Source organism: Acytostelium subglobosum, assembly GCF_000787575.1.
Source record: "Acytostelium subglobosum LB1 DNA, scaffold: scaffold3, whole genome shotgun sequence".
NCBI classification, from domain to species: Eukaryota; Evosea; class Eumycetozoa; order Acytosteliales; family Acytosteliaceae; genus Acytostelium; species Acytostelium subglobosum.
In genome coordinates, this window is record NW_012236529.1 from 1 (window position 1) to 22869 (window position 22869).

A 22869-nucleotide genomic window follows, 5' to 3' on the forward strand; every position below is an offset into this window, starting at 1 on the left:
GTATGTATCGCTTCTTCTTGATAGGTCAAGTCTGATGATGTGTCATAGGTGTTTGTTGGACGATGTTGGTGATCAGTGGAGTGCGACGATCGTAGTTGATGCCACAATGTGAGTGTATCCTGGCTGTTGTTGAATGTGTTGCTAAAGAATAGCTTCAGAAGTGATGTACAATATATCTATCGATTCACCTTGATGTGCTGAGTCTGTTGGTATGTCAATTGTAGGTGTTATCGAGACGTTGGTGGCAGTTGGAGTGCGACTCTTGGCGCGTGTAATGGGAAATGATGTCTCTGCAAGCTGTACTTTGTAAGAATAGGTTCAACAGTCACATGTTGGTCATCATTGGCATCATCAATGACATCATCTTCGTTGATGTCATCATCATCGCCACTGTCCACCTCATCAACCTGCTTGGAGTCGATCAATGATGTCCTTAAACATCTCGTCGATTGATGGACACACTTGGTCAGAGAGTACTATCATCTGCTTTGATCCAACACGATAGGTCGACATCTGATTGGGCCGCCTTCTCCAACAGTGCTTCGATCTTGTTGTCGATGGCCTTGGACCGCCTTTCACTGGACGTCGATTGAGTCTGTCTTAGACCATTGATCTCTCTCCACACTTGGCATCGCGCAGCTAATCCTGCTTCATGGTCCAATTGCACACTGGCAGATGTTGCCTTGCCTCTCCTCAATGGACATGTGTCACCGTTGCCCTATACCAATAGCCATTGACATCTGATCTAGTCTCAGTATTTACTTTGACCAAGACCTTCTTACCAACGAGATCAATGGTCAGGTTGGTCAAGGTCATTCTCGCTATTTGCAATATTCTACAATCTGGTACATTCTGCTCAATGCAAATTCCATTGTAGTTGTAGTTGTTGTTGTTGATCTGATGACATATAATGTTGTAACGTGTAAGTGTTGCTGTTGTCGAGACGACCACATATTACATTGTACTTACTTGTACTTTACCTCATAGAGGTCAGTGGCGTATGATTGTATCGTTGCTGGAAACCAACCAAATGACAAATGGCCGTACGTCAAAGGTTATCAGTCGCAGTCGATCCTGATGCAGTGCACAGATCCACATCTTGACCAATACTATACTTGCTGTCCCATCTGCGCATCTGTTCCATGAGATCGGGCAAGTCAAACCTTATGTTGAATGATCTGTTAGAGATGCCATATCCTCTCGCTTGTAAGTATCTGTTTTGACGCCAGGTGACCTTTGCTATGGCTGAATGAAGTACAAAGAGTTAACATCGTCATCCAACCAATCAATCATCCACAACAACACCAACATCATTCAATCAATCATTCGATAGATCATTCAATCATCAACTACTCTTCCATTCAAATGTATATGCTTACTTCAAGTCCCTATTGATATCGTTCTTCAAATCCTCATAAGCCTCTTCTCCACAAGTGAATCATTGATCACTGTCTTTGATAGAGCGATATTGCCTGGTTTTGTTGGTGCACCTATCAACAAAGCACTTGGTCACAAAGTGCAACGCTATCAGTTTGATATTGATTAAGTGTAAGTATGTCGACAGTTTGATAGTTAAATAGACACTTACACTCAAGTGATAGCATATAGAAGATAGAAGATAGCAATGCTTCCGTACTTTGACAACATCTTTCTAGACTATCAAAAAGCCAAAGGACAAGAGCAACTATCTTTCAACGGTTATCAACGGACTGTCTGACCTCACTCCACCAACCAAGGTAATTTTCTATTTCGCCAACGAGTGAAGGCTTCTTCCAGGACCTCATTATGGTGATCTATACTAGCAACTATGAGCCTCTCTATTTTCACTTTATTGGCGAAATGAGTAAGTACTGTATGACTCAGTGTGATGTGAGTAAGTTACACGTATTGACCAATTCATTTACATTACTATCAATACTCCTCATAGTTGACGATGAACCAGTCCGCTCTTGGAACCTAAAGAATCACTTGGTAAGTTAGTAAATATAGTTAATGTAAGTAGTAACAACTGTCAACCATATCACAACTATGAACGTCATGGTTGGATAGTAATCCATTGGTTAAACTATTAATAACGTAAATAAATTGTAAATGATCGATTGATGGATTGATGGAGGACTTTACCAAATCAATAGGAATTATTCCAAATTTTGATTGACAGGATGTAGAGCAGTGATCTACTGATTGATTGATTGGATAGAGATATTCCAGGGTTGATTGATTGAGTGATTGGGATTGTCTAGGAATGATTTATTTCGAATCAATGTTTCTCCTGAGGGTAGTGATAGAGCCAGTGGTGAATGTGGCATTAATCAGGTCCTCCTTCATTGAACCTCTGTTCTTGGTGACTATGTCCTGTCCGGCACTGAATGATTCCTCCAAAAAGGTAGACGCGCCAAGAATAGATAAGAAGTCCTTCGACATGCGGGCCAAGACTGGATATGTTGTCTCGTGATCACGCCACCAAAGAAGGATTTCATCTATCTCTCGATTCCTCCTTTAGATAGATTGCCAATTCATTGACAGCGGTCTGTAATCAATGGTTTCTGTGACTCGATGAGTTTGGTGAACTCTTTGAAGTGCTTGATGAACAAGTGCGTGCGGCCATTCTCCAAGTACTGATCCAGTGACTGTTGGCTCTCCAATCTCAGCTCTGCAAGCTGTTGGAAGATATCATATCTTATTGATCGATTTCTAAGTAGGCTTTGAAACGATGTCTTTTTCTCTGTCTGTGTCAATGGTGCGTTGCTGCTGACGCCATTGCTGTAATAACTTTATAGATTAGAATCATGTTTATGTTTGTGGAGCCACAACCAAACAAACAGAAGTTGTGTATTAAACGGTAATAAGTACAGAGAATGAAATGTAGAGATAACTAACATAACAAATATTGATCGTTAAATTGTCTATTGACACTACCAATCTTTGAGATATGGAGTGGCGGTATTCAGCTCGTTATCGTATTGCCATGCTTGGGAGGGGTCACACTGGTAATAAGTTTATGAAGGGACAAAGACATAGACACTCACTCAGTATATTAGATTGAGTGCTCTAGGACCAGTTGTTCATATTTAGTAGTTGAAAATGTGATATAACTAGTTTATTGCAACTTGAAGGAGATGACAGACTCCTCGCCCATGGCAGAGATGACGCTGACCAAGACCTCCTTGCCACCACCGAAAGCAGCCTTGACATCGACTCCGAGCTCGCCATCCGGCAAGACCAAATCCTCCTTCATTGAGCCATCAGCCTTCATCAAGGTGAGGTATCCATCATCAGAAATATCAATGAGGGAGTACTCAGCTCTGGCGACGTGTGGAACATCGATGTTGTGGGTGGATGGGCAGATCTCCTCAAGCTTCTTTCCAGTGAAAATGTCGATAGCAGTGATGTTGACCTTGGCGTGTCCGTGCTTGCCGGTCTTTGAGGTAGACATCTCAACAATCTTGCATGGACGCTTGTTGATGACGACGTGACCGTTCTTTCTCAAAGCAGAGCATTGCATTGGGTAGGTGGCCGAGGCTCCGGATCCACCTGACTGGTACTCCTCAACGGCGAGCTCTCCATCGGATTGAGTGTCGTTTTCAGTGTCAGACATTTTCTCTACTACCTATAAATTGATTGTTGTGGGATCATAAGTGTGAGTTGATTGAATTGTTGTTGTTGTTGTTGTTGTGTTGATGATGTTGTTGATGTTGTTATTGATTCGATGATACAAAAATATTAAAATAACTATTTTTGTAGCATCAGCAGTAGGTTGTTGTTGTTGTTTTGCTGTTTGTTGTCGGTGTTCTGTTTTATTTGTTATGTGATAAAGTATGCATACCTTTTTCTGTGTGTATGTGTGTAACTGTTGAAATGGTTTGGATAAGTGAACGAATGAGATAAGTTCTATCTTGTTGTATGTGGTCATCAAACCAAAAATAAATATTAAAAAAAATCAATCCGAAAGAAAACGTTACCAAATCGATTTTGAATTGATGCGGAGCAAAGCTACTATGGTGAAAGGATGATCTACATCTCAAAGGAGTAGAAAACAACAATGTTCTATGTCTAGTCTCTTTGACCGAAGGATAGACTATCTTTTTCTTACTCTCTCTCTTATCTCTCTCATCTCTCTCATCTCTCTCTCTCTTCACACACACACACTTCAACACACACACACACTATTCGTTCATTCACTCCTCAGCTATGATCCACACTTCTCATTATCATGGATGTGAGATTATCATAACACCTTGCATCTTGAACTTGACAAAGTCTTGAATCACTTTATATTATATGTATATATATATATATATATATATAAATAATTAGTTTATAAAGTTTCTATTGTTTCTACAATATTGCTGGACAAAGATGATGGAACAAACAACTACATCCAAAATATGTAATAGAGTGATTGTTGTTTCAAATGCTCTACCGCTCACCATAACTCATGTCGACGGAGAACTATCGGTCAGTGAGGCCAGGGACCCTTTTCCTATGTCCTCAGCACTCTCGTCAATGGTCAAAGAGAAGAGTATGCATTATATTTATCATAGTTGTTGGTGGTGAGGCACAATATTAATTTACTTTCCACCTACAGAGTTTGATGAGTACCATTGGATAGGATGGCCATACTGTGAAGTTAATCCAGAAGATATTCCTCGATTGGAGGATACAATTGGCACACAGTTCCCTTGCATGCATCCTGTCTTCCTCGATCGAAAGCAGATCAAGAACTACTACAATGGCTATTGTAAACTCGGGTTGTGGTCGATGCTGCACTATCAAATGAAAGAGGTGCGTCTGAACTCCAAGTGGTGGAGTTACTACGTACAGGTCAACCAAATGTTTTGTGACAAGATTGTTGCGCTCTGGAGAGAGGGCGATTTTATATGGATACATGACTACCATCTCATGTTGGTGCCATCAATGGTCAAGGCAAAGATACCCAATGCATACGTTGGGTTCTTCTTCCACTCACCCTTTCCATCGTCAGAGCTATTTAGAATTCTCCCAAATGTAAGCTTTGTATAGAGACACACCGACTTATTCCCATCACTCGCTAACCACAACAATACATTGTTTCCATCTACTCCAACTCAGAGAACTGATCTATTGAATGGAATACTTGGCTCAAACCTAATAGGGTTCCAATCATTTGACTACCTTCGACATTTTAAGAGTAGTTGTGCTCGACTTTTGAGTTTGGAGGTGGATGCAGATGGCATTGAGGTGCCAGGCAATGGCACGTCCTCTCACTTTATCAAGCTCAATGTATACCCCATTGGAGTGAACTTTAGCCGGTTCCTCGACATTATGAACACACCCAACGTCACTCAGAAGCTTGAGGATCTTGGTCGAGTGTTTGAAGGCAAGAAAGTGATCATCGCCAGAGATCGTTTGGATTCTATTGGAGGAGTACCACACAAGCTCAGTGTCATTGAGAGTTTCTTCAACACACATCCCAATTGGCGTGGAAAGTTGGTCTTTATCCAAGTATATGAAACACCTATGGACACATCAATAGAGTCTGGTGAACAGAGAGCATTGCTAAAAACAGTCAATGAGTATGTATTCTTAATTTAACAAACATTGATATCACAATACTTATAATAATTCAACAACAACAGGATGGTTGGAAGGATCAATGGATTGTATGGAACATTAAACTACAATCCGATTGAATACATCAACAGGAATGTTGGATGTGAGGAACTATTCACCTGGTACAGACTGGCTGACATTGCCCTGATCACCCCAGTGAGGGACGGCATGAACCTGACCTCCCACGAATATGTAGTCTCACAGAAGGATAAGCATGGAGTGTTGATCCTTAGTGAGTTCACTGGTGCTGCCAGGTGTCTTGGTGGTTCGATCATTGTCAATCCTTTCTCAAAGAGCGAGATGATCGATGCAATACTCGAGGCGCTTGAGATGAAGCAAGAGGAGCGTCAGCTAAAGCACAGTATCAACTTTAACTATGTTATGGCCAATACCACACTGTTCTGGGCTAGGCGATTCCTAGAGGAGCTTCTGCTAATGGAAAAGCAGGAGGAGGAAGTGCTTGTTCCCAAGATCAATATGGAGCTGGTCAAGCAATCGTATTCAACATCCAAGGGCAAGAGGATATTCTTTTTGGACTATGATGGCACTTTGACTCCCTTGGTTCGCCATCCCAACCTGGCGGCGCCATCTCAACAACTGCTCGACACCATCAGCAGATTGACAAAAGACCAACGAAACATTGTATACATCATCAGTGGAAGGGACCGCAAGTCATTGGAGGGATGGTTGGGCCACATCCCTGTGGGAATGTCATGCGAGCATGGAGGCATACTCAGAAGACCAGGCATTGACCAGCCGTGGGAAGAGAATGGCAACTTGGATCTATCGTGGAAGGAGACCGTCTTGGACATTATGAGGGATATCGAAGACAGGACACCGGGCTCGTTCGTTGAGCAAAAGCAAATCAACCTGACTTGGCACTACAGAAACTCTGATCCAGAGTTTAGCGAGTTCCAAGCCAAGGAGCTGCTGGGTCAGTTGAACTTGGTGGCCAACAAGTATCCATTGGACATTCTGCCTGGAAAGAAGGCCATTGAGGTCAAACCTATTGGTGTTAACAAGGGAAGCATCGTCAAACAGATACTTACCAACACAGACTCTGTTGACTTTGTTCTCTGTCTAGGTGATGACCGAACTGGTATGTGTAATAGTGAATAGTAGTAGTAGTAGTAGAAGTTATTGACGAGATGATTTAACTAACTAATCACCCAACCAAAAAAATACATTTAGATGAGGACATGTTCAAAGAGTTGATGGAGAGAGTTGACGCATACAGTATCAAGGTATACTCTGAGGGATGTAAGGAGAGACAGTCAACGTTTGCCAAGGCATTCTTGGATACGTCAAGCGAGGTGCTGGAGTTATTGGGCAAGCTCTCAGACCAAGAGTAAATGGCATCCATAACCCAACTGGCAGGGTTGTGACCATTTATTACCACCAATGCTACCAGTCAATGTTTGATTAACCTTCATAATAAGTAATAAGTAATAACAATTCAACGAAATAATAATAATAATAATAATAACAATAACTATAGAAGAATATCTGTTGATGGTTTTGTTTTTTTTTTTGTCATTGTTCATTCACCTATCTGTTTGTAAGAGATGGGTAATAGTAATAGTGCGAGTATTTCTCGAGCAGACACCTACGAGGAGTTTATAAAGCATGTTGCTGAGGCCAACAAGATGTAAGACACTGGCGACTGAATGTAGTCTGTGTGTGATTGATCGATGGATATCGTTTGACTGATACAACTTATACAGACTGTTTACCCTACCGGACGCCAATGGAAAGATCATGTGTCTGTCAGTTTCAGAGATGGACTTGCTAAAGGAAGGTCAGTTTCTATGGAAGCTCTTTGTAAGGGTACAAGTATCATTAGTTAATCAACAACAACAACAACAACAACAACATCAACAACAACAACAACAGCAAAATCAACATCAACCAAAACTACAACAACAACAAATGAAAGAGCATGATGCTTCAAACAAGCGTCATACTGTACTAAAGTACAACCAATTCTATGACTTCAAGAGAGTTATTCTGGACCTCTTTGAAAAGTGTGATGATTCACATCTACTGGAGAAAGAGAACACAAACAAAGAGAAAGGAGTGGACGATACTAGACCAAACAACAGTATCGATGTTACCCGACTTTACAATCAAATGTATGTTGTTGTTGTTGTTGTTGTTGTTATTGCACAATGACATTGCTGCTGATCACTCCATCTACAAAACAGGAAAATGAGTGGCACTTGGTCAGACTCTAGGGAGTGTCCAATATGCTTTGAGGATGACGCCACTTGTGTTGCACCTTGTGCACACGCCTTTTGTTCAAAGTGCATCAATCAATGGCGTGAAAGGAACAATACATGCCCAATATGCAGGATGTCTGGCAGTACAGATGGTGTTCAAGGCGATTTGGACTTTGAGATCATGGATGCGTCACCAGCAGAAGAGTTATCGAATTACCTACAAAAGGTGATCAAACGTTAGGATACTGAACAGTCTTCTGAGTCCCAATCAAACAATATGCCAAAGATCCATCTCCTATGATCGAAACCCGGTTCAAAGTTGTCGACCTCAGTAATCTACAATGGCGTCACCACCTTGCCTACAAAAGCCTTTCACGCTGCTCAAGGTGACATTGGACATTTCCTACCTCCCTCTGTTGGATCACCTCTGGGTCATGGCACTACTCGTGGCATTCATTCCCTCATTGATAACAGCAACACTACGCCTCAAGCGGATAGTTGCCAAAACCACGACTAGCAGAACCAACGTTGCCAATCCAAACCTATAGGTTTGAGCAAAGCTTTAACTATCAACGTCGATGAATGAAGAAGTTGAGAAGGAGCTGTTAAAGTGATTTAATAATAACTATGAGATCATTAATGATCACTATCAACTTTGGGATGGCCGCCGCCAGTCACTAGTTTGTCTTCTTGGGTTGTGGCTTGCCCTTGACAATGTAGGTCTTGATATAGAAGTTCATGAACAGGATCAGGAAGAAGAGGTTGTTGAACATGGTGAACATGAAGGGACCCCATCCGACGCACTTGTGACCAATGGGCGATACGCCAAAGTCAAGGTCCTGTAAAAGGTAGGGCACCGACAGTACAAAGGACATGGTGAACTGGAACAGCTGGCCAGACGTCAAGTAGTTCTTCCACCAGATGCGCACCGAAGGATTGAGCGTTGTGCGGAAGTAGTAGTAGTACATGAACACGTGAACTAGAGTGTTGGCAAACAAGCCAACACTTCCATAGGCCACACCCTCAGGCAACCATGTCCAGACAATCAATACAACAATTGAGTGATGCCAGATATGGAGGAAGATCAATGGTTTCTAAATACAAATGAGAATAGACAGTTGTTAGTATGATGTGTCTGTGGTGGTGGATGAAGTCGAATGAGATGCTCCTTACCTTTTTCAAGACAATAATGATAGTGTCAATAAACTCGTAGAACTTGCTGACAAAGTAAAGGTAGTGCCAGTAGTAGATTCTGCCGCTGATTGGGTTGGACTTTGGCGAGCAAAAGATACCATTGATGCCATACTCAGTGTTCTGGAAGGAAGGTTGTGTGAGAAGTGCTGTCCAAACGTCATGATGTTTTGTTGTTGGGTTTTGATTGTGTACTTACCATTGCCATGTTGAATGCATCATAGGTGATTCCAACACACATGACCAATGACCAAACGCAAAGGATTAGGTTGTGAATGGCAGAGAACCAACGCAGGTTAAAGCCCCTGGTCTTTGGGTTGCTCAGAAGCAGCTAGTGGTGTTTGTGGACTGGTGGTAAGTGAATGGCCACATCAGATGGTGGTTTTATTAGTCATAAGTCATATATACCTTGGTACCATAAATGATCGAGAGGTAGACAGCAATGCACATAAAGATAAAGTTCTTGTTGGAGAAAGGTGTCACGCCCTCCTGATAGACAAAGTCGTTGGATGGGATGAGCTGATTCCAGTCCCATTTGGAAAAGTCAACTCTGGTTATCGTTTCCAAGTTATACTCTGTTGGCAGCAAGGACTTGAAGTAGTCCAAAGGGATAAGTTGGCTCATCAGTTCCTGTTTGTTGTTGTTTGTTTTTGAGTTGGTGGTTTGTAGTTGCCTCTCATATTAGTGAGTGAGTTCGACACGCAGGTGTCGTTTGTATCACATATGTGATCCATTACACCACATACCATTCGTAGGTAGATAATGAGTCAATGTATAAATAATGTTACTGTTCGTATTGTTACAATGAATGATGAAAGTTAGTCCCCTGATCTTACTTATCGCGATTCCGTTCCAATTTTGGTTCGGACACACTGAACAAATTATTTTTATTTTCAATCAATCCAATCAAATCATTCAAATCGAATCCAACAGTTCGGGACAAAGGTCAAAGCGCCTTAACACATTTCATTGTTATCAATACTTTAACTTATTTATAACTTAATCTAATCATCACTGTATGTATGTTTGTACAGTTATGACTGAGTAATCATCACTGTAAATACAGCTATTTAAAAAGTCTGACCGGTTGGAGTTTCAAACCAGCTGCAAAAGGTATTCAAACGTTAGGGTAATGAACAGTCTTGTCAGGCCTAATCAAACACAACCCCTTTGTGCCAACAGAAGATTGTCATCCCACACATTGAATCAATCAATCAATCGAGGTACCCACATCAACACGTGATGAGAGCTAGTGTGTGTAATAATAATTGATTGACACAGATAGGTTTCAATCGTCACACCTTTTTGGGAAAGAACAAAACCAAAGGTGATATATGAACACACGACAGATAGCATTTTGATCAAATCTGTCATGTGTATTCGTTGATCGAGATCACATACTCACATTGCTAAACCACAACTTTACTAAATACACTAGTACCCTACTGTTCATTTAAATGTGTTAAAAGGAGTTAATGATTGATTGATTAAATATGTGTTAAGGTCAACGCCTCGAGGCGAAAGGCCAAACACTCTCCACTATTTGACTACACCTTGGTATTCACAGTTCCAATCATTCAATCAACTATTATCCACTAATATCCACAATCAATAATTAATTAATTATTCTCGAATGGAGTCTCCTTTAAATATGTCCGAATGTTTAGATTTTAGTAGTACTACTTCATCACTTGAGCCTGAGGATAGTACTCTAACAGAAACCTCTTCAGTCTCAGTTGTTTCCCCTCAAATCACTGCCCAAATCAATGTTGAGAACTTTCCAATTGAAGAATTATTACATTCATTAAATGAAGTAAGTTAAATAATAATTTATCATAATAATAATTTGAATAATATTTAAATATTGACTTATAATTATGCTCTCAGTCTATTATTATTGAAACCAAACCAGTCCAACCAACTACCAAGCTCTCCACAACATACAATGATCTACCCCCACCACCTCCTCTACCTCCCACAAGCAATGGGAAATCAAGATCCTACTCATTAATGATCCCAAGCGGTCATCCAGATGCCCCCAAACTGTCCCCTTTGAAGCAACTGCACTGGTCCAAAGTACCAGCAGCCAACACTCGCAAAACTGTATGGGATGTCTCAGAGGAGTCGATCAAGTTGGATTTCAACAAACAGATACTTGACAGATTGTTTTGTTCAAAGACAAACATGTCGAGGACCGGCACTCATTCAACTTTGAGGAACCAAGATAAGATTACCATTGTAGATATGAGAAGATCCAACAACATTGGAGTTCTACTATCAAAATACAAGCTAACTGGTCCATGGGTAGTTGACATTATAAACTCAATGAGCGATGAACATCTGAACAAAGAGCTGGTGACTGCCTTGATCAAATGTGCTCCAACCTCGGATGAAGAGCAACTTCTACAATCTTATACTGGTAGCAAGAATATACTATCACCCGTAGATCAGTTCTTGGTAGAGGTATGTATTTACTTATTTGATATAGGTGATTCATTATCTAACATTCCACTACTACTCTATAGATGCTAAAGGTACCAAAGATAAGGGAGAGATTGAATTGTATTCAATATAAACAATCATTTGATAGCTTATTTGAGGAGATCATAAATGGTTCAAGATTAGTTGAGAGATGTTGCCAGTGGTTGTTAAAGGCTGCCAACCTAAAGCAGCTTCTACATCTGATCCTGAACATTGGCAATTATATGAACTCTGGAACAGCGCGTGGAAATGCTACAGGATATAGACTAAATTGTCTCTTAACAGTATGTATCATAATTAGTACTAATAGGACATATACAAAGATACTAAAACAATATAACTATTAAGTTGTCCAACACCAAGTCATTAGACCAATCCATCACTCTTTTAAACTATGTTGCCAAGATTGTTAGTGATAGATATCCACACTTATTGATAACTTCAGATCCGCTATTGGAGGCAGCCAGCCGAATCCACTGGAAGGAGTTGAGCAACCATCTTGTATCACTACAACAAGGCATGATGACCGTTCAGAAGGAGGTGGAGAGGCAACAGTCAACCGTCGGAATGGATACCTTCACCACCAAGATGAACCAGTTTATAAAGTCAAGACTGGACCACTTGAGGGATGCTGCCAATATCATCCGAGGTGTTGAGCAGCTATATGACACCGTGATGAAGTACTACGTTGAGGATTATTCCTCTCCAGAAGAGTTCTTCTCATTGCTCCATAACTTTATGACAATGTTCAAGCAGGCCCATCTGGACAACCTTCGTGACATGGAGAATGACAAGGCCATAAGGCCAAAGAGTATGATGGTGAGGTCCACTACGATCAAGAAACCAAACCCATTCGATGCCACCTATGGTAGTGACCAATCAACAACAACCACAACAGTTGTTCACAAAGCTGAGCGTATCATGTGCCAGAGGTCTCTGTCAACGACATCTTTGCCACGCGTGAGTCTCAATTTGGCTCCCCAACAGGAAGAGAACCAGGACACAGTCAGAAGTAGCGCTGCTGCTGCTGCTGCTGCTGTTGGTAGTAACAGTGGTAGTTCAATCCAAACCAAGTCAAAGGGCTTAATCAAGAACTTCAAGAACATATTCCTCAGGAAACGTTGATGATGATGCTGAAGTTTCCAGTGATGCCCAATAAACTGTACATATAATCAATCGTTCATTCCAAAAGGTACAAGAGGAGAGAGAGAGTCCTACACAGTCGATGACTATTATAAAACATATCTTTATTGTTACTAGTAGGGCGCAATAATCCAACTTTATCTGGTGTACTTGCCCCAGATGTGCAATAGAATAACGAATCCAATGAATATTAAACTAGCAACTAAAACAGCTTGTGGTCCACTAAAGAGAGAGAAGAAGTGGTCAGTACGGACATGAATAACTTGCTGATCAACATCATCATCATCATCATGTTGTATTCTTACACCTTCAAACCGATGGCATCCTCGGAGTAAAAGCGAAGGAGGTTACCCATTCCACCCTTGTTAACGGTGGCTGGTGCTCTGTTGGCTGGGGCATTAGTGCGCCTAATAAACATAAATGACGAGGTGTTAGTGATTGTATAAGAATCAAACAATACGCATTGTTTTGTGGTATCATCCAGGAGGGATCGATGGTGATCTATGTTTGAAACACACATACTTCATTATCTTGTGTCTGTTTTAGTTGGTTAAGTTATATAACTTGATTTATATATATATGTACAATAAATGTATTGAGTGATTGAAATTGATGTTATGTCAGATGCATTCAATTCAACACTAGTGTGTGGGCAAGGCTTCAAAGCCAGCATGATCGACGACTCACCACCAGTTTAGTGAAGTTTGACCTTTTATTTATTTAGTTGACTTTGAAGTTCAGTTTTATTTTATTTATGAGATACTATTATTAGACTATCAAGAAGTGTTCTAGAAATATATGTTTGACATTTTTATATATATATATATATATATATATATATATATATTAACAGTCCGATGTATGTCGCCTGATGTCTAACCTATGACTGTCATTATCCAATCAAAATTGGATGTCGAGTCATCATCAGTTTATTTTTAATTGATTTTAAATGAAGTCCTTGGACTTTCAAACTTTGGGTGTGTTGAAACTATCTATCTAAACAAAGAAAGGACATACAATACTAGTTCATACTTTCATTGTCGATTATATTTTATTAGTTATAACTAATTAGGTTAGTAATCTATGTTTAATCTTTTGTAGTGGTCCAACAACATAAATCTTATACCTATCGTCTATCCATCCACAGATAATGTCTAGATTCACATCCACCTGCATCCTGCTGGCAACAATCCTGTTGTTCGCTGCTGCAATTAACGCCCACGGCGACCATGGTCACTCTCATGGCGAGCAAGACGAAGAGGAGACCAACGAGATCTCACACGTCATCAATGTCACCGAGAACAACTTTAACGAGATTGTCACAGAGCACGATATCGTCTTTATGATGTTCTACGCCCCATGGTGTGGACACTGCAAGACCCTGAAGCCACACTGGGCCACCGCCGCCGAGAAGCTCAAGGAGAACCCAAAGATTGCCATCACCAAGGTTGACTGCACTGTCGAGCAAACCCTCTGCAAGTTGAACAAGGTTGAGTACTACCCAACCCTGGTTCTCTTCAGAAACGGTGTTCCAGAGCCACTGGAGGTCGATAGAAATGCCAATGCCATCGCTGAGACTGCCCTGGCGTAAGTATACTCTAGCTACACACTGTGAAAAGTGGGGGCAAAGGACAACTATTAACTCATATAACGCTCTCCACTTACAGTGAGCTTCTTCCACCAATTACCAACGTTGAGTCTGAGGAGCAGTTGGACAAGTTGAAGGCAGAGACACCAGCCCTCGTTGTTGGATTCTTTGACAATGATCATGGTACGTCGTATTGTTGTCAGATTATCTACGATCAATAACTAACATACATTATCTCTTCTTTTCAATCCTATTTAGATGACAGATACAACACCTTCAAGAAGTTGGTCACACCACTCAAGAAGTTTGTCAAGTTTGCCGCTGTTGTCAACAAGGACTTCTCCAAGACTCAGGTCAAGGAGACCCCAGCCGTTGTTATGTACACCAAGTTTGAGGACTCCCCCGTCAACACCTACTCCGGTGAGTTTGAGGTTGAGGACTTGACCCGTTTCATCCGTGCCAACAACATCCCAACTCTTGGAGAGATCAACGAGTCCACCTACAAGAAGTACGACGGCTGTGGTTTGCCCATTGCCTACGTCTTTGTCAACCCATCCGAGGAGGAGGCCACCAAGGCCACCTTGGAGATGGTTCGCAAGACTGCCACCGCCAACAGAGGCAAGGTCGCCTTCTGCTACGTCAACAATGCCAGATACCCACAGCAGGCCAAGTACCTTGGTTTGACTGGTGATGTCGTCCCAGCTATTGCCGTTGAGGTCAACGCCAAGGGACTCAAGTACATCCACCCAGAGAGTGCAGAGTTCACCGCCGAGACTGTTGCCCAGTTCGTCCAGGACTTTAACGACAACAAGTTGGAGCCACACGTCAAGTCCGAGAAGATCCCAGCCGACAATAGCGGACCAGTCAAGGTTGTCGTTGGAAAAACCTACAAGGAGATCATCCTCGACGAGACCAAGGACGTTTTGGTCGAGTTCTACGCACCATGGTGCGGTCACTGCAAGAAGCTGGAGCCAATCTATGAGGAGCTTGGCCAGTACYTTCACCGAGGCCACCCACGTTGTCATTGCCAAGATTGATGCCACTGCCAACGACGTTCCACCCGCCCTTGGAATCAAGGGATTCCCAACCATCCTGTTCTTCAAGGCCAACGACAAGGCCAACCCAATCAGCTTTGAGTCACAACGTGACCTCGAATCCATGATCGAGTTTGTCAAGGAGCACACCACCCAGACCATCAACATCAGCAAGCCAATCCAAAAGGCTGTCGAGGAGGAGGAGACCGTCACCGTCAAGAAGAACAAAGTCCATCACGATGAGCTCTAAATAAATAAATACAAGTAACGTACCACTATTATTATCTTATACAATGTAGACAATAACATGTAGTTGGTTGTTGTCGTCAACAGGAGTAAGAGATACGGTTTATATAATTTATATCTTTGGCATCCATCTGGCAAATGTAAGATAACCTGTATGACCTCTTTCCATTGTCTGTGGCTTCATCATCAGTTTGTTGTTCATCTCACCTTGGATGCAACCAACTTCGAATGACTCCACAGTTCCACTCTCCCATTTCTTTCTCTTTCTAACCTGTGATTTGTTATCGTCTCCTTGTTGTTGCAGCTGTTGTTGTTTGCTTTCAAATGTCTTGTATGGATTGTTCAGGAAGAGTTCTTCGTCCTCCTGCACTCTAACATCGTAGTTCCTCATCAACACTTCAATTGTTTTGATTTCTGTTGTGTAGTCGGTTTGAGTCAGTACTGTGTGATCGATTAACATGTAATATCACGTGATCATCACTCACCTTCAAAGTCTGATTGATCCAACTTGAGACAGACCGCTTGTACCTGCTCGATACATGGAGAGAATGAGCACAACATTCCACCTTCTCTCATCACTGCGATGGCATGATCAATGGCCTCCCACGGGGAGGGCAGGTCAAGAAAGACTGCATCGATGTGTCCAATCATATCGGTTTCTTCAGGCAGCTGGAATCCAAGCTTACAGACATCGCGGTGTGTCACTGTGATGTACTTATCGATACCATTGTCAGCAAAGTCTTTTTGAGCATGCTTTGCTCTCTCTCCGTGGAACTCAAACGTGTACAGATGACCCAATGGGGCAATTGTTCTCGCAAAAGATGTTGAGAGGGAGCCACTGCCAGTGCCAGACTCCACCACCTTGCTGCCATTGCGTACCTCTAGATTAAAGATGACGGCACTGATGTCGAGATTGAATAGGATCTGTGTGCGATGATCCAGTGTCAATGACCAAAGCTCGGGTGTCAATCTAAGTATATGCATGAATCCTGTTCCATCCTCAGAGGCAACCTTTTCGTTGATGATCAATCACACAATGTTAGTAACTAGTAACAGTAGGTAGAGGTAATCGAATGATGATTTACCTTTGAGCCATAATCACAACCTATCAATCTCTTGTGATGAAAGTTACCAAACTTGCTGTTAAATGTTTGACCTGATTTGATGTGAACCAGTGACATCCTATCACGGTTGAAGTATACAACAACCCTATCACCTTCCTCAATCGTCTTCTTACTTGGAGTAAACATAGCTGCTTTATATATATCTATTATTTGTAGGCAAGGCCTTTCGTTTTGTTGTTATCTCATCCCCCTCAAAAAAGTAGGTGAACTTTGAAAAACAGTCTGTTTTGGAGCTCACTTTTATTCAAACTTCACAGTCAGACACAACAGATACATTTGTTAACAATAATGAGCAAAGGAGGTGGATGGTTAAGCTCATTCAGTGAGCAGATCACTCAGATCAAGGATGTCATCACTAATGACGATCCTGACTATGATCCAAACATCGACCAAGATGATCAAGATACAGAGGAACAGATTGTAATGCTACGTGCAGAGGTATGGTCATTATTAACGATGGTCCAATAACTACAGCAACACCATCTGACATTGATATCTATCATATACTACAGGTTAATAAGTATAAGAGTGACGTTGCAGAGTTGGAGAGCAAAGTGCTAGAGTCAGAGGGCAGGGTGGCTAGCATCACTAAAGAGTTCAGTGTATTGATATCAGAGAAGGAGACAGAGATGAATGAACTGCGACGAATCAATGACAACCTCAAGCAGTCTCTCATATCACCAACCATCTCGCCACAACCAACGACAAACAGTATCAATAGCAGCAGCAGCAGTACTGGGAACATTCAGACTGACACTGCTACGGACAGTGTCGTTGGCAATCACCATCATCTGAATGGTCACTCAAACTCTGCCCTCGGTATCACAATGGAGAATGATCAACAGTTGGTCTTTGACGAAGATCATCCTCACAGGGACGCTGACAATATGGACATCAATGAATTGAAGCTGCAGCTCAAGGTATGATGATCACTTGACAATGTTGCAAACATTGACATTACCCTCTAACATATGCAGACATATAGACACAGAGCGATAACTACCATACTCAGATATCAACAATGCAACAATTACATCAAGAGAAGATACACAAGTTAACTCAGAGGATAGAGAATCTGTTACAGGAGAATGACCTGGCTAATGAGAAGTGTATGTGTGTGTACATCTCAATGTTGAGATATCATTGAGTCACTGAGAGATTATCATCATCATCATCATCATCATTGATCCTAATTGCCCGCCTCATGTGACACACAGTTGAAGAAGAGCAGGAAGTTCTAAAGAAGGAGAATCAACGTTTACTTGAGCAATCAACTAAAGTTATAGATATACTAAAGAAACACAACACTGATGACCAGACAGCAACTGTCAACTCACTGGACCCTGTTCAATACTTGTCTGCCACATTGGATATTCTCACATCTGGACAACAGAAGAACGAGGTCAAGAAAGAGACAAAGAACAAGGTTGGGACTGAATCACCTTCAGCGACTGATGTTGGTTCCATAGACACACTCAACGAACAATTGAAAAAGTCAACAAAGGAGCTGGCGAGGCTACGTCAGTACCTGATGGAGGTGGAGGAGAATCACACAATAACTGATTTGGAGAATGAGGAGAAGATCACCAGTCTACAGAACCAACTGAATCACATGATCGAACTGAACAAGAGCATCAGGTCAGACGAGCAGAGCAGCGATAAACTGCAACACGAGTTGGATGAGAAGGAGGAGGAGCTAAGACGCACCACCACTGCCCTCAACAATCTGCAGTCGGTGCTGGAACAGTTCCAGGCGGACCAAGAGGCAGCCATCCAGACCGAGTTGGTATCTGCCAATCAGAAGATCAAGGCTTCACAACAAGAGATCAATCGTCTTCAACAGGACAGACAGGCTTTGGAACAACTTCAACAAACATATCAGCAGGCACAAAACACAATCACAGAGCTGACGCACAGGATCTCAATCAAGGAGCAGGAGTACCAAACACTACGTTCAGACATTGAGCCACTGAAGGTTGCATTCGACAGGAACATCAATCGTCTAAGTGACCTGTGTCTACAGGAACAAGAATCAGTAGATAAGTATGTAATCTTTGATCAACAAGCATAATGTTATCCCAATACTGATATTTTATTCTGGTGCACTGTAGGAGGATTGTAAGCAAACTGTTCTTAACATACTTCAATGTCAAGGGCAATAAGAAGTCAGATGTACTAGAGCTGATTGCAAAGATATTGAACTTTAATGATGAGGATAAGATAACTGTATGTGTGTACTGTCATGTGACATCCAACAACAACCAACTAATAATTATTATTACCCCCTTCACTATTTACAGATTGGATTAGCCAAAAGACAATGGTCACTAATACCATTCTTTGGAAATGGAACAACTCCAGAGCAGCAAGGAGAGAAATCATTAACTGATATGTGGATCGAGTTCTTGTTGAAGGAGGCAGGTGAGGGTGGAGCAGGCATCAATACCAATATCAACAACAGTATTGAGCCAGCAGCAACACCAGCAAACACACCAATGTCAACACCCACCAAGAATATCCAGTTGCAGACTCCACCGGCATCGCCATACCGACCTACCGCAAGTTCAGTTCCAACAACGCCAGTGTCTAACAGCTACTTTAGTGTTACACCAAATCACAATGGCAAGCTAAAGTCAACTGTAATCTATGATGGTGATATCAAGAACAACTTATAAACTTAATATAAAGAATAATAATAGTTTTGTATTATCTAATGGAAGTTCAATTTGATCGTAAAACGAGTAATGTTTGAAGTGTATGTCTCGTATCGATCAATTATCACGTGTTGTCAATCAAACACAGTGCTTTGTGTGTTGTTGGTGTTGTCAATCACTCATTCCTACAAACAACATACTTTGATTGTCAAGAGATATCTTACTCATATAAGAATAATAGAGATAGATCGATATATATCGAGTTCGAGGAGTATAGGACCTCACAACTCGCGAAGGTGCCAAGATAGTGCTCGCCACCACGGGAATGAATAAGAAGAGATCTAATTCATTCACTGCTGCTGGCATCAATCAGCAATTGCAGCTCAGACTACTTGAGAGCACTAAGCTTGCGTCAAGCATCAATGGACGATCAGCACCTGTCAAACATCACAGTGGTGATGCATCACCCTGGTCATCGTCACAGCCTGCTGCATTGTCCACTACCTTGGAGAAGATAGTGCGCGTTGCCCCACAATCCAAGACACCAAGTAACAATTGCTCACAATCTCCAAGGACCAAGCAATACTCAAGCTCACAACCTACTGAGATGTCATCGCCACAATCATCAACACTACATCAACAACGGCAGCAGCAGCAGCAGGGTACACGAACATCATTCTTTCATTCTCCTGCACGAGCACATCCATATCACTACCTTGTATCAGAGAATGAAGACAGCAGCGATGATACCCCATCACCAACCTCCACATCAACCACAAACACTCGACCTGTGCAGCAGCAACAGCAGCAGATACCAAAGTTATTCAATACAGACAATGGATCCAATGCAAACTTCACATCATCATCACCACCAACAGGTGGACAGTTTGACCAGCAACATAACCCTTCAAGAGGTCGTCCATCATCACCAACTCTCTCGGATGACGACACTATCCTACAGAGTCCATATAAGAGTTTCAAGATGAGCTCAGCAGACACACCAACCAAACGCTCCCTGTAAGTGATACAACAAGTTTGCGAACAACATATATGTTGATTAATCATCTGAACTAACCTATGTCACACGTAGCAATGCTTATGCAAAGCTGATACCCCTGAATAATCCACAGAGTGCAGATCACCTGATATGCAAGAAGAACTACTCTATTGGAGGGTAAGTATAGATGGTTGTGTCATCACAACGTCGTCAGTGTGGTAGTCTAACAGAATCCATCCACGTTCACAACAAAAGTAAGAAGATCAACGACTTGGAGATTGTGGACAAGCATCGCAAGACCTATGCTGTTATAGCCTATCATAAGCCAGGTGTTATGTCTATAGAGGCGTTGTCCAGTACATCGACAAAGGTGAACAACATGGTCATCAATCATCTGACACTCCTCAAGAGTGGTGATCACATCTCTATCAAAGGCAACTCCTTTTACTTCCAATGTATGTTTGCATTGTCATGTAGTATCTATCAACGGCACGTCTAACAGTGACTCCTTCCTCAGTGCTCCAGACATCAAAGTCAACCAAACATGGAGGAAGTTCAATGAATGATCAATCAGACGAACATGTTCAATCGCACTCTCAGCCACCTCCCCTGGAAACAACATTCAAACCATCATCTATTTCAAACCTCATAATTCCTAATACATCGATATCGCAACCGGACCCGAGTCCAATGAACACCAACCTACAAGAGGGCACACTGGAGGAGGATGAGGAGGAAACCTTTCCATTCTCATTCTCACAACTATCACCATCTTCACAGCCACCACCAAGCGCTCTCCCATCACCATACAATCCCCCATCCAGTACGAGAACTACGACGACGACGACGACGACGACGACGACGACAACGAGGCCTTCGACCAGGATGAGGACAAGGATGTCGAGTCCTGTACCAAAGAAGACAAAGAGAAAGGCTGGGGCAAGAAAGACAAAGTCAAAGAAGAAAGTCATCCAGACTCTGATAAAGACAAGGAAACAGGATAACATGGATAGAGAGCTGCGAATGAATTTACCAATCACCTCAACGACAAGTACGACTACCAAGACAATGACTTTACATCGACCAACTTTATTATTCAATCGACTCTATTTCCATCTGTCACCATCACTCAGTGACCAAGGTAATGATTCAATCAACCGAACCAATCTGGACAGTCAAACCATCATCTGACACTATTGCATCATACATACATACATACTAGACGAACTGAAACGAATGATCACCGAACATGGAGGCATGGTAGTTGAATCATTGTTAAACAACTTTGCAATTCTATATATCATACCGGACCAACTACAGCTCTCAAGCCAACTTCCAACCATTTATCAAAAGTCCATACTGTACATCAAGAAATCATGGATAATTGACTCTTTGGCAAACGTATGTCACCAATCCATCCATCCATCCATCCATCAATGACATCCAAGGGAACAAAACGTCGCTAACGATTACCACCTCACCAACAACAACCATTAATATAGATATCCTCAGGTCAACCTTTGCCATACGATCAATACAAACACAGACTAAAGAAGTTGAACTACTATAAGGCACTCTCGATCTTTCCTTCAAAAGGAACGGATCTGGAAAAATATGTAAGTGTTTCTGTTGTTGTTGTTGGAGATAATCCACAACATATCGCCACACTGTTTTGTCTAACTCCAATGTTGTACACACAGAACATACTAAGAGCAGAAGTGGAGAAGGAGATGCATTTCCACGGTGCCCAGATTGTCGGTTTCGATACAAGGGTCATTACAAAACCTGCATTGTTCTTGGCTATTGAAGAGCTTCAGCAGGAAGACATCAACAAGTACTTTATTGATGGAGAGGCAACCATTGTTAAATTCGGATGGTTGAAGCACTGTCTAACGCAGCAGAAGTTTGTCACACCTACATCCGAACCCAGCAGGTTCTGTTACATGGTAAAGGCGACGCGTGCCAAGAGGGGTGCACAAGACACCTCTTAATAAATTGTAACTTCCAAGGAATAGGACACAGTTGGTAATGTTGTCTGCCAGTCAACTCCAGTCATGTGTATTAACACCCCAAACACAGTGGGCGACCTGTTTAATATTTCTTCCTTTGTCCACCATTATTCCAATTGATACCAACAAATACTACGCTTGAAGCTCTATCCATCGCACTGTTCTAACTATCTTAAATCCTAAACCATGAGAAGTTATAGCAATGACAACCTGGCTTAACCACGTGTTCGAAGACTTATGAGACAGACTGTACGTCGATGCCATCAGTCGTCGACCCTTAACGCCGACTACAACGCCGCTGCGGGCGGCGGCGGCGGCGATGCATCACAACAGACGGCGATGCCCCCCGAACCAGCACACTCAGACAGAGACGAGCCACTGATTCCACGACTTTCACCTGCAGCGCTAGCGTCGTCGATTCAATCGTCTGCCATGGACTTCTCACGCTCGTCAGCCACCATCTGCTGGTGGCGCGCTAAAGTACGCGTCGCTCACGGAGCAGGTGCGTCTGGTCACCACCATCAAGTAGGACGTACTACATGGCGACGCACCTCCCCTCCCCTCCCCTCCCCACTGGCGACGACGAGCTGA

At 42.2% G+C, this 22869-nt stretch overlaps 12 protein-coding genes across 12 annotated transcripts; 7 read left to right on the top strand and 5 right to left on the bottom strand.

Moving 5' to 3' along the window:
• Positions 1–3100: 3100 nt before the first annotated feature.
• On the bottom strand, positions 3101–3598 carry SAMD00019534_014670 (hypothetical protein; the record flags this gene model as incomplete). The annotated part of the gene is made up of 1 exon (XM_012902058.1): positions 3101–3598. One exon carries the CDS (start codon positions 3596–3598, stop codon positions 3101–3103), a length of 498 nt encoding a protein of 165 aa, XP_012757512.1.
• Positions 3599–4686: 1088 nt separating this feature from the next.
• On the top strand, positions 4687–6944 carry SAMD00019534_014680 (hypothetical protein; the record flags this gene model as incomplete). Its single annotated transcript, XM_012902059.1, has 4 exons — positions 4687–5007; positions 5092–5555; positions 5619–6691; positions 6784–6944. The coding sequence occupies 4 exons, from the start codon at positions 4687–4689 to the stop codon at positions 6942–6944; spliced, it is 2019 nt and encodes a 672-aa protein (XP_012757513.1).
• A 213-nt stretch (positions 6945–7157) lies between these two features.
• SAMD00019534_014690 (hypothetical protein) lies at positions 7158–8052 on the top strand (the record flags this gene model as incomplete). The annotated part of the gene is made up of 3 exons (XM_012902060.1): positions 7158–7240; positions 7317–7724; positions 7797–8052. The coding sequence occupies 3 exons, from the start codon at positions 7158–7160 to the stop codon at positions 8050–8052; spliced, it is 747 nt and encodes a 248-aa protein (XP_012757514.1).
• A 439-nt stretch (positions 8053–8491) lies between these two features.
• SAMD00019534_014700 (hypothetical protein) lies at positions 8492–9751 on the bottom strand (the record flags this gene model as incomplete). Its single annotated transcript, XM_012902061.1, has 5 exons — positions 8492–8905; positions 8985–9125; positions 9202–9333; positions 9411–9632; positions 9749–9751. Coding segments are annotated over 5 exons (912 nt in total), but the record flags the coding sequence as incomplete, so codon positions are not given.
• Positions 9752–11012: 1261 nt separating this feature from the next.
• On the top strand, positions 11013–12608 carry SAMD00019534_014710 (hypothetical protein; the record flags this gene model as incomplete). The annotated part of the gene is made up of 4 exons (XM_012902062.1): positions 11013–11465; positions 11528–11767; positions 11832–12294; positions 12382–12608. The coding sequence occupies 4 exons, from the start codon at positions 11013–11015 to the stop codon at positions 12606–12608; spliced, it is 1383 nt and encodes a 460-aa protein (XP_012757516.1).
• A 158-nt stretch (positions 12609–12766) lies between these two features.
• Positions 12767–13153, bottom strand: SAMD00019534_014720 (hypothetical protein; the record flags this gene model as incomplete). The annotated part of the gene is made up of 3 exons (XM_012902063.1): positions 12767–12848; positions 12932–13033; positions 13149–13153. Coding segments are annotated over 3 exons (189 nt in total), but the record flags the coding sequence as incomplete, so codon positions are not given.
• A 623-nt stretch (positions 13154–13776) lies between these two features.
• SAMD00019534_014730 (hypothetical protein) lies at positions 13777–15498 on the top strand (the record flags this gene model as incomplete). The annotated part of the gene is made up of 4 exons (XM_012902064.1): positions 13777–14213; positions 14294–14397; positions 14473–15208; positions 15345–15498. The coding sequence occupies 4 exons, from the start codon at positions 13777–13779 to the stop codon at positions 15496–15498; spliced, it is 1431 nt and encodes a 476-aa protein (XP_012757518.1).
• A 108-nt stretch (positions 15499–15606) lies between these two features.
• Positions 15607–16744, bottom strand: SAMD00019534_014740 (hypothetical protein; the record flags this gene model as incomplete). The annotated part of the gene is made up of 3 exons (XM_012902065.1): positions 15607–15908; positions 15980–16505; positions 16580–16744. 3 exons carry the CDS (start codon positions 16742–16744, stop codon positions 15607–15609), a joined length of 993 nt encoding a protein of 330 aa, XP_012757519.1.
• Positions 16745–16906: 162 nt separating this feature from the next.
• Positions 16907–19293, top strand: SAMD00019534_014750 (hypothetical protein; the record flags this gene model as incomplete). Its single annotated transcript, XM_012902066.1, has 6 exons — positions 16907–17056; positions 17131–17538; positions 17604–17727; positions 17836–18661; positions 18730–18844; positions 18919–19293. 6 exons carry the CDS (start codon positions 16907–16909, stop codon positions 19291–19293), a joined length of 1998 nt encoding a protein of 665 aa, XP_012757520.1.
• A 304-nt stretch (positions 19294–19597) lies between these two features.
• Positions 19598–20768, top strand: SAMD00019534_014760 (hypothetical protein; the record flags this gene model as incomplete). The annotated part of the gene is made up of 3 exons (XM_012902067.1): positions 19598–20289; positions 20363–20446; positions 20525–20768. The coding sequence occupies 3 exons, from the start codon at positions 19598–19600 to the stop codon at positions 20766–20768; spliced, it is 1020 nt and encodes a 339-aa protein (XP_012757521.1).
• Positions 20769–20865: 97 nt separating this feature from the next.
• Positions 20866–21240, bottom strand: SAMD00019534_014770 (hypothetical protein; the record flags this gene model as incomplete). The annotated part of the gene is made up of 1 exon (XM_012902068.1): positions 20866–21240. The coding sequence occupies one exon, from the start codon at positions 21238–21240 to the stop codon at positions 20866–20868; it is 375 nt and encodes a 124-aa protein (XP_012757522.1).
• SAMD00019534_014780 (hypothetical protein) lies at positions 20960–22257 on the top strand (the record flags this gene model as incomplete). Its single annotated transcript, XM_012902069.1, has 4 exons — positions 20960–21410; positions 21492–21670; positions 21772–21885; positions 21970–22257. Coding segments are annotated over 4 exons (1032 nt in total), but the record flags the coding sequence as incomplete, so codon positions are not given.
• Between the last annotated feature and the right edge of the window lie 612 nt (positions 22258–22869).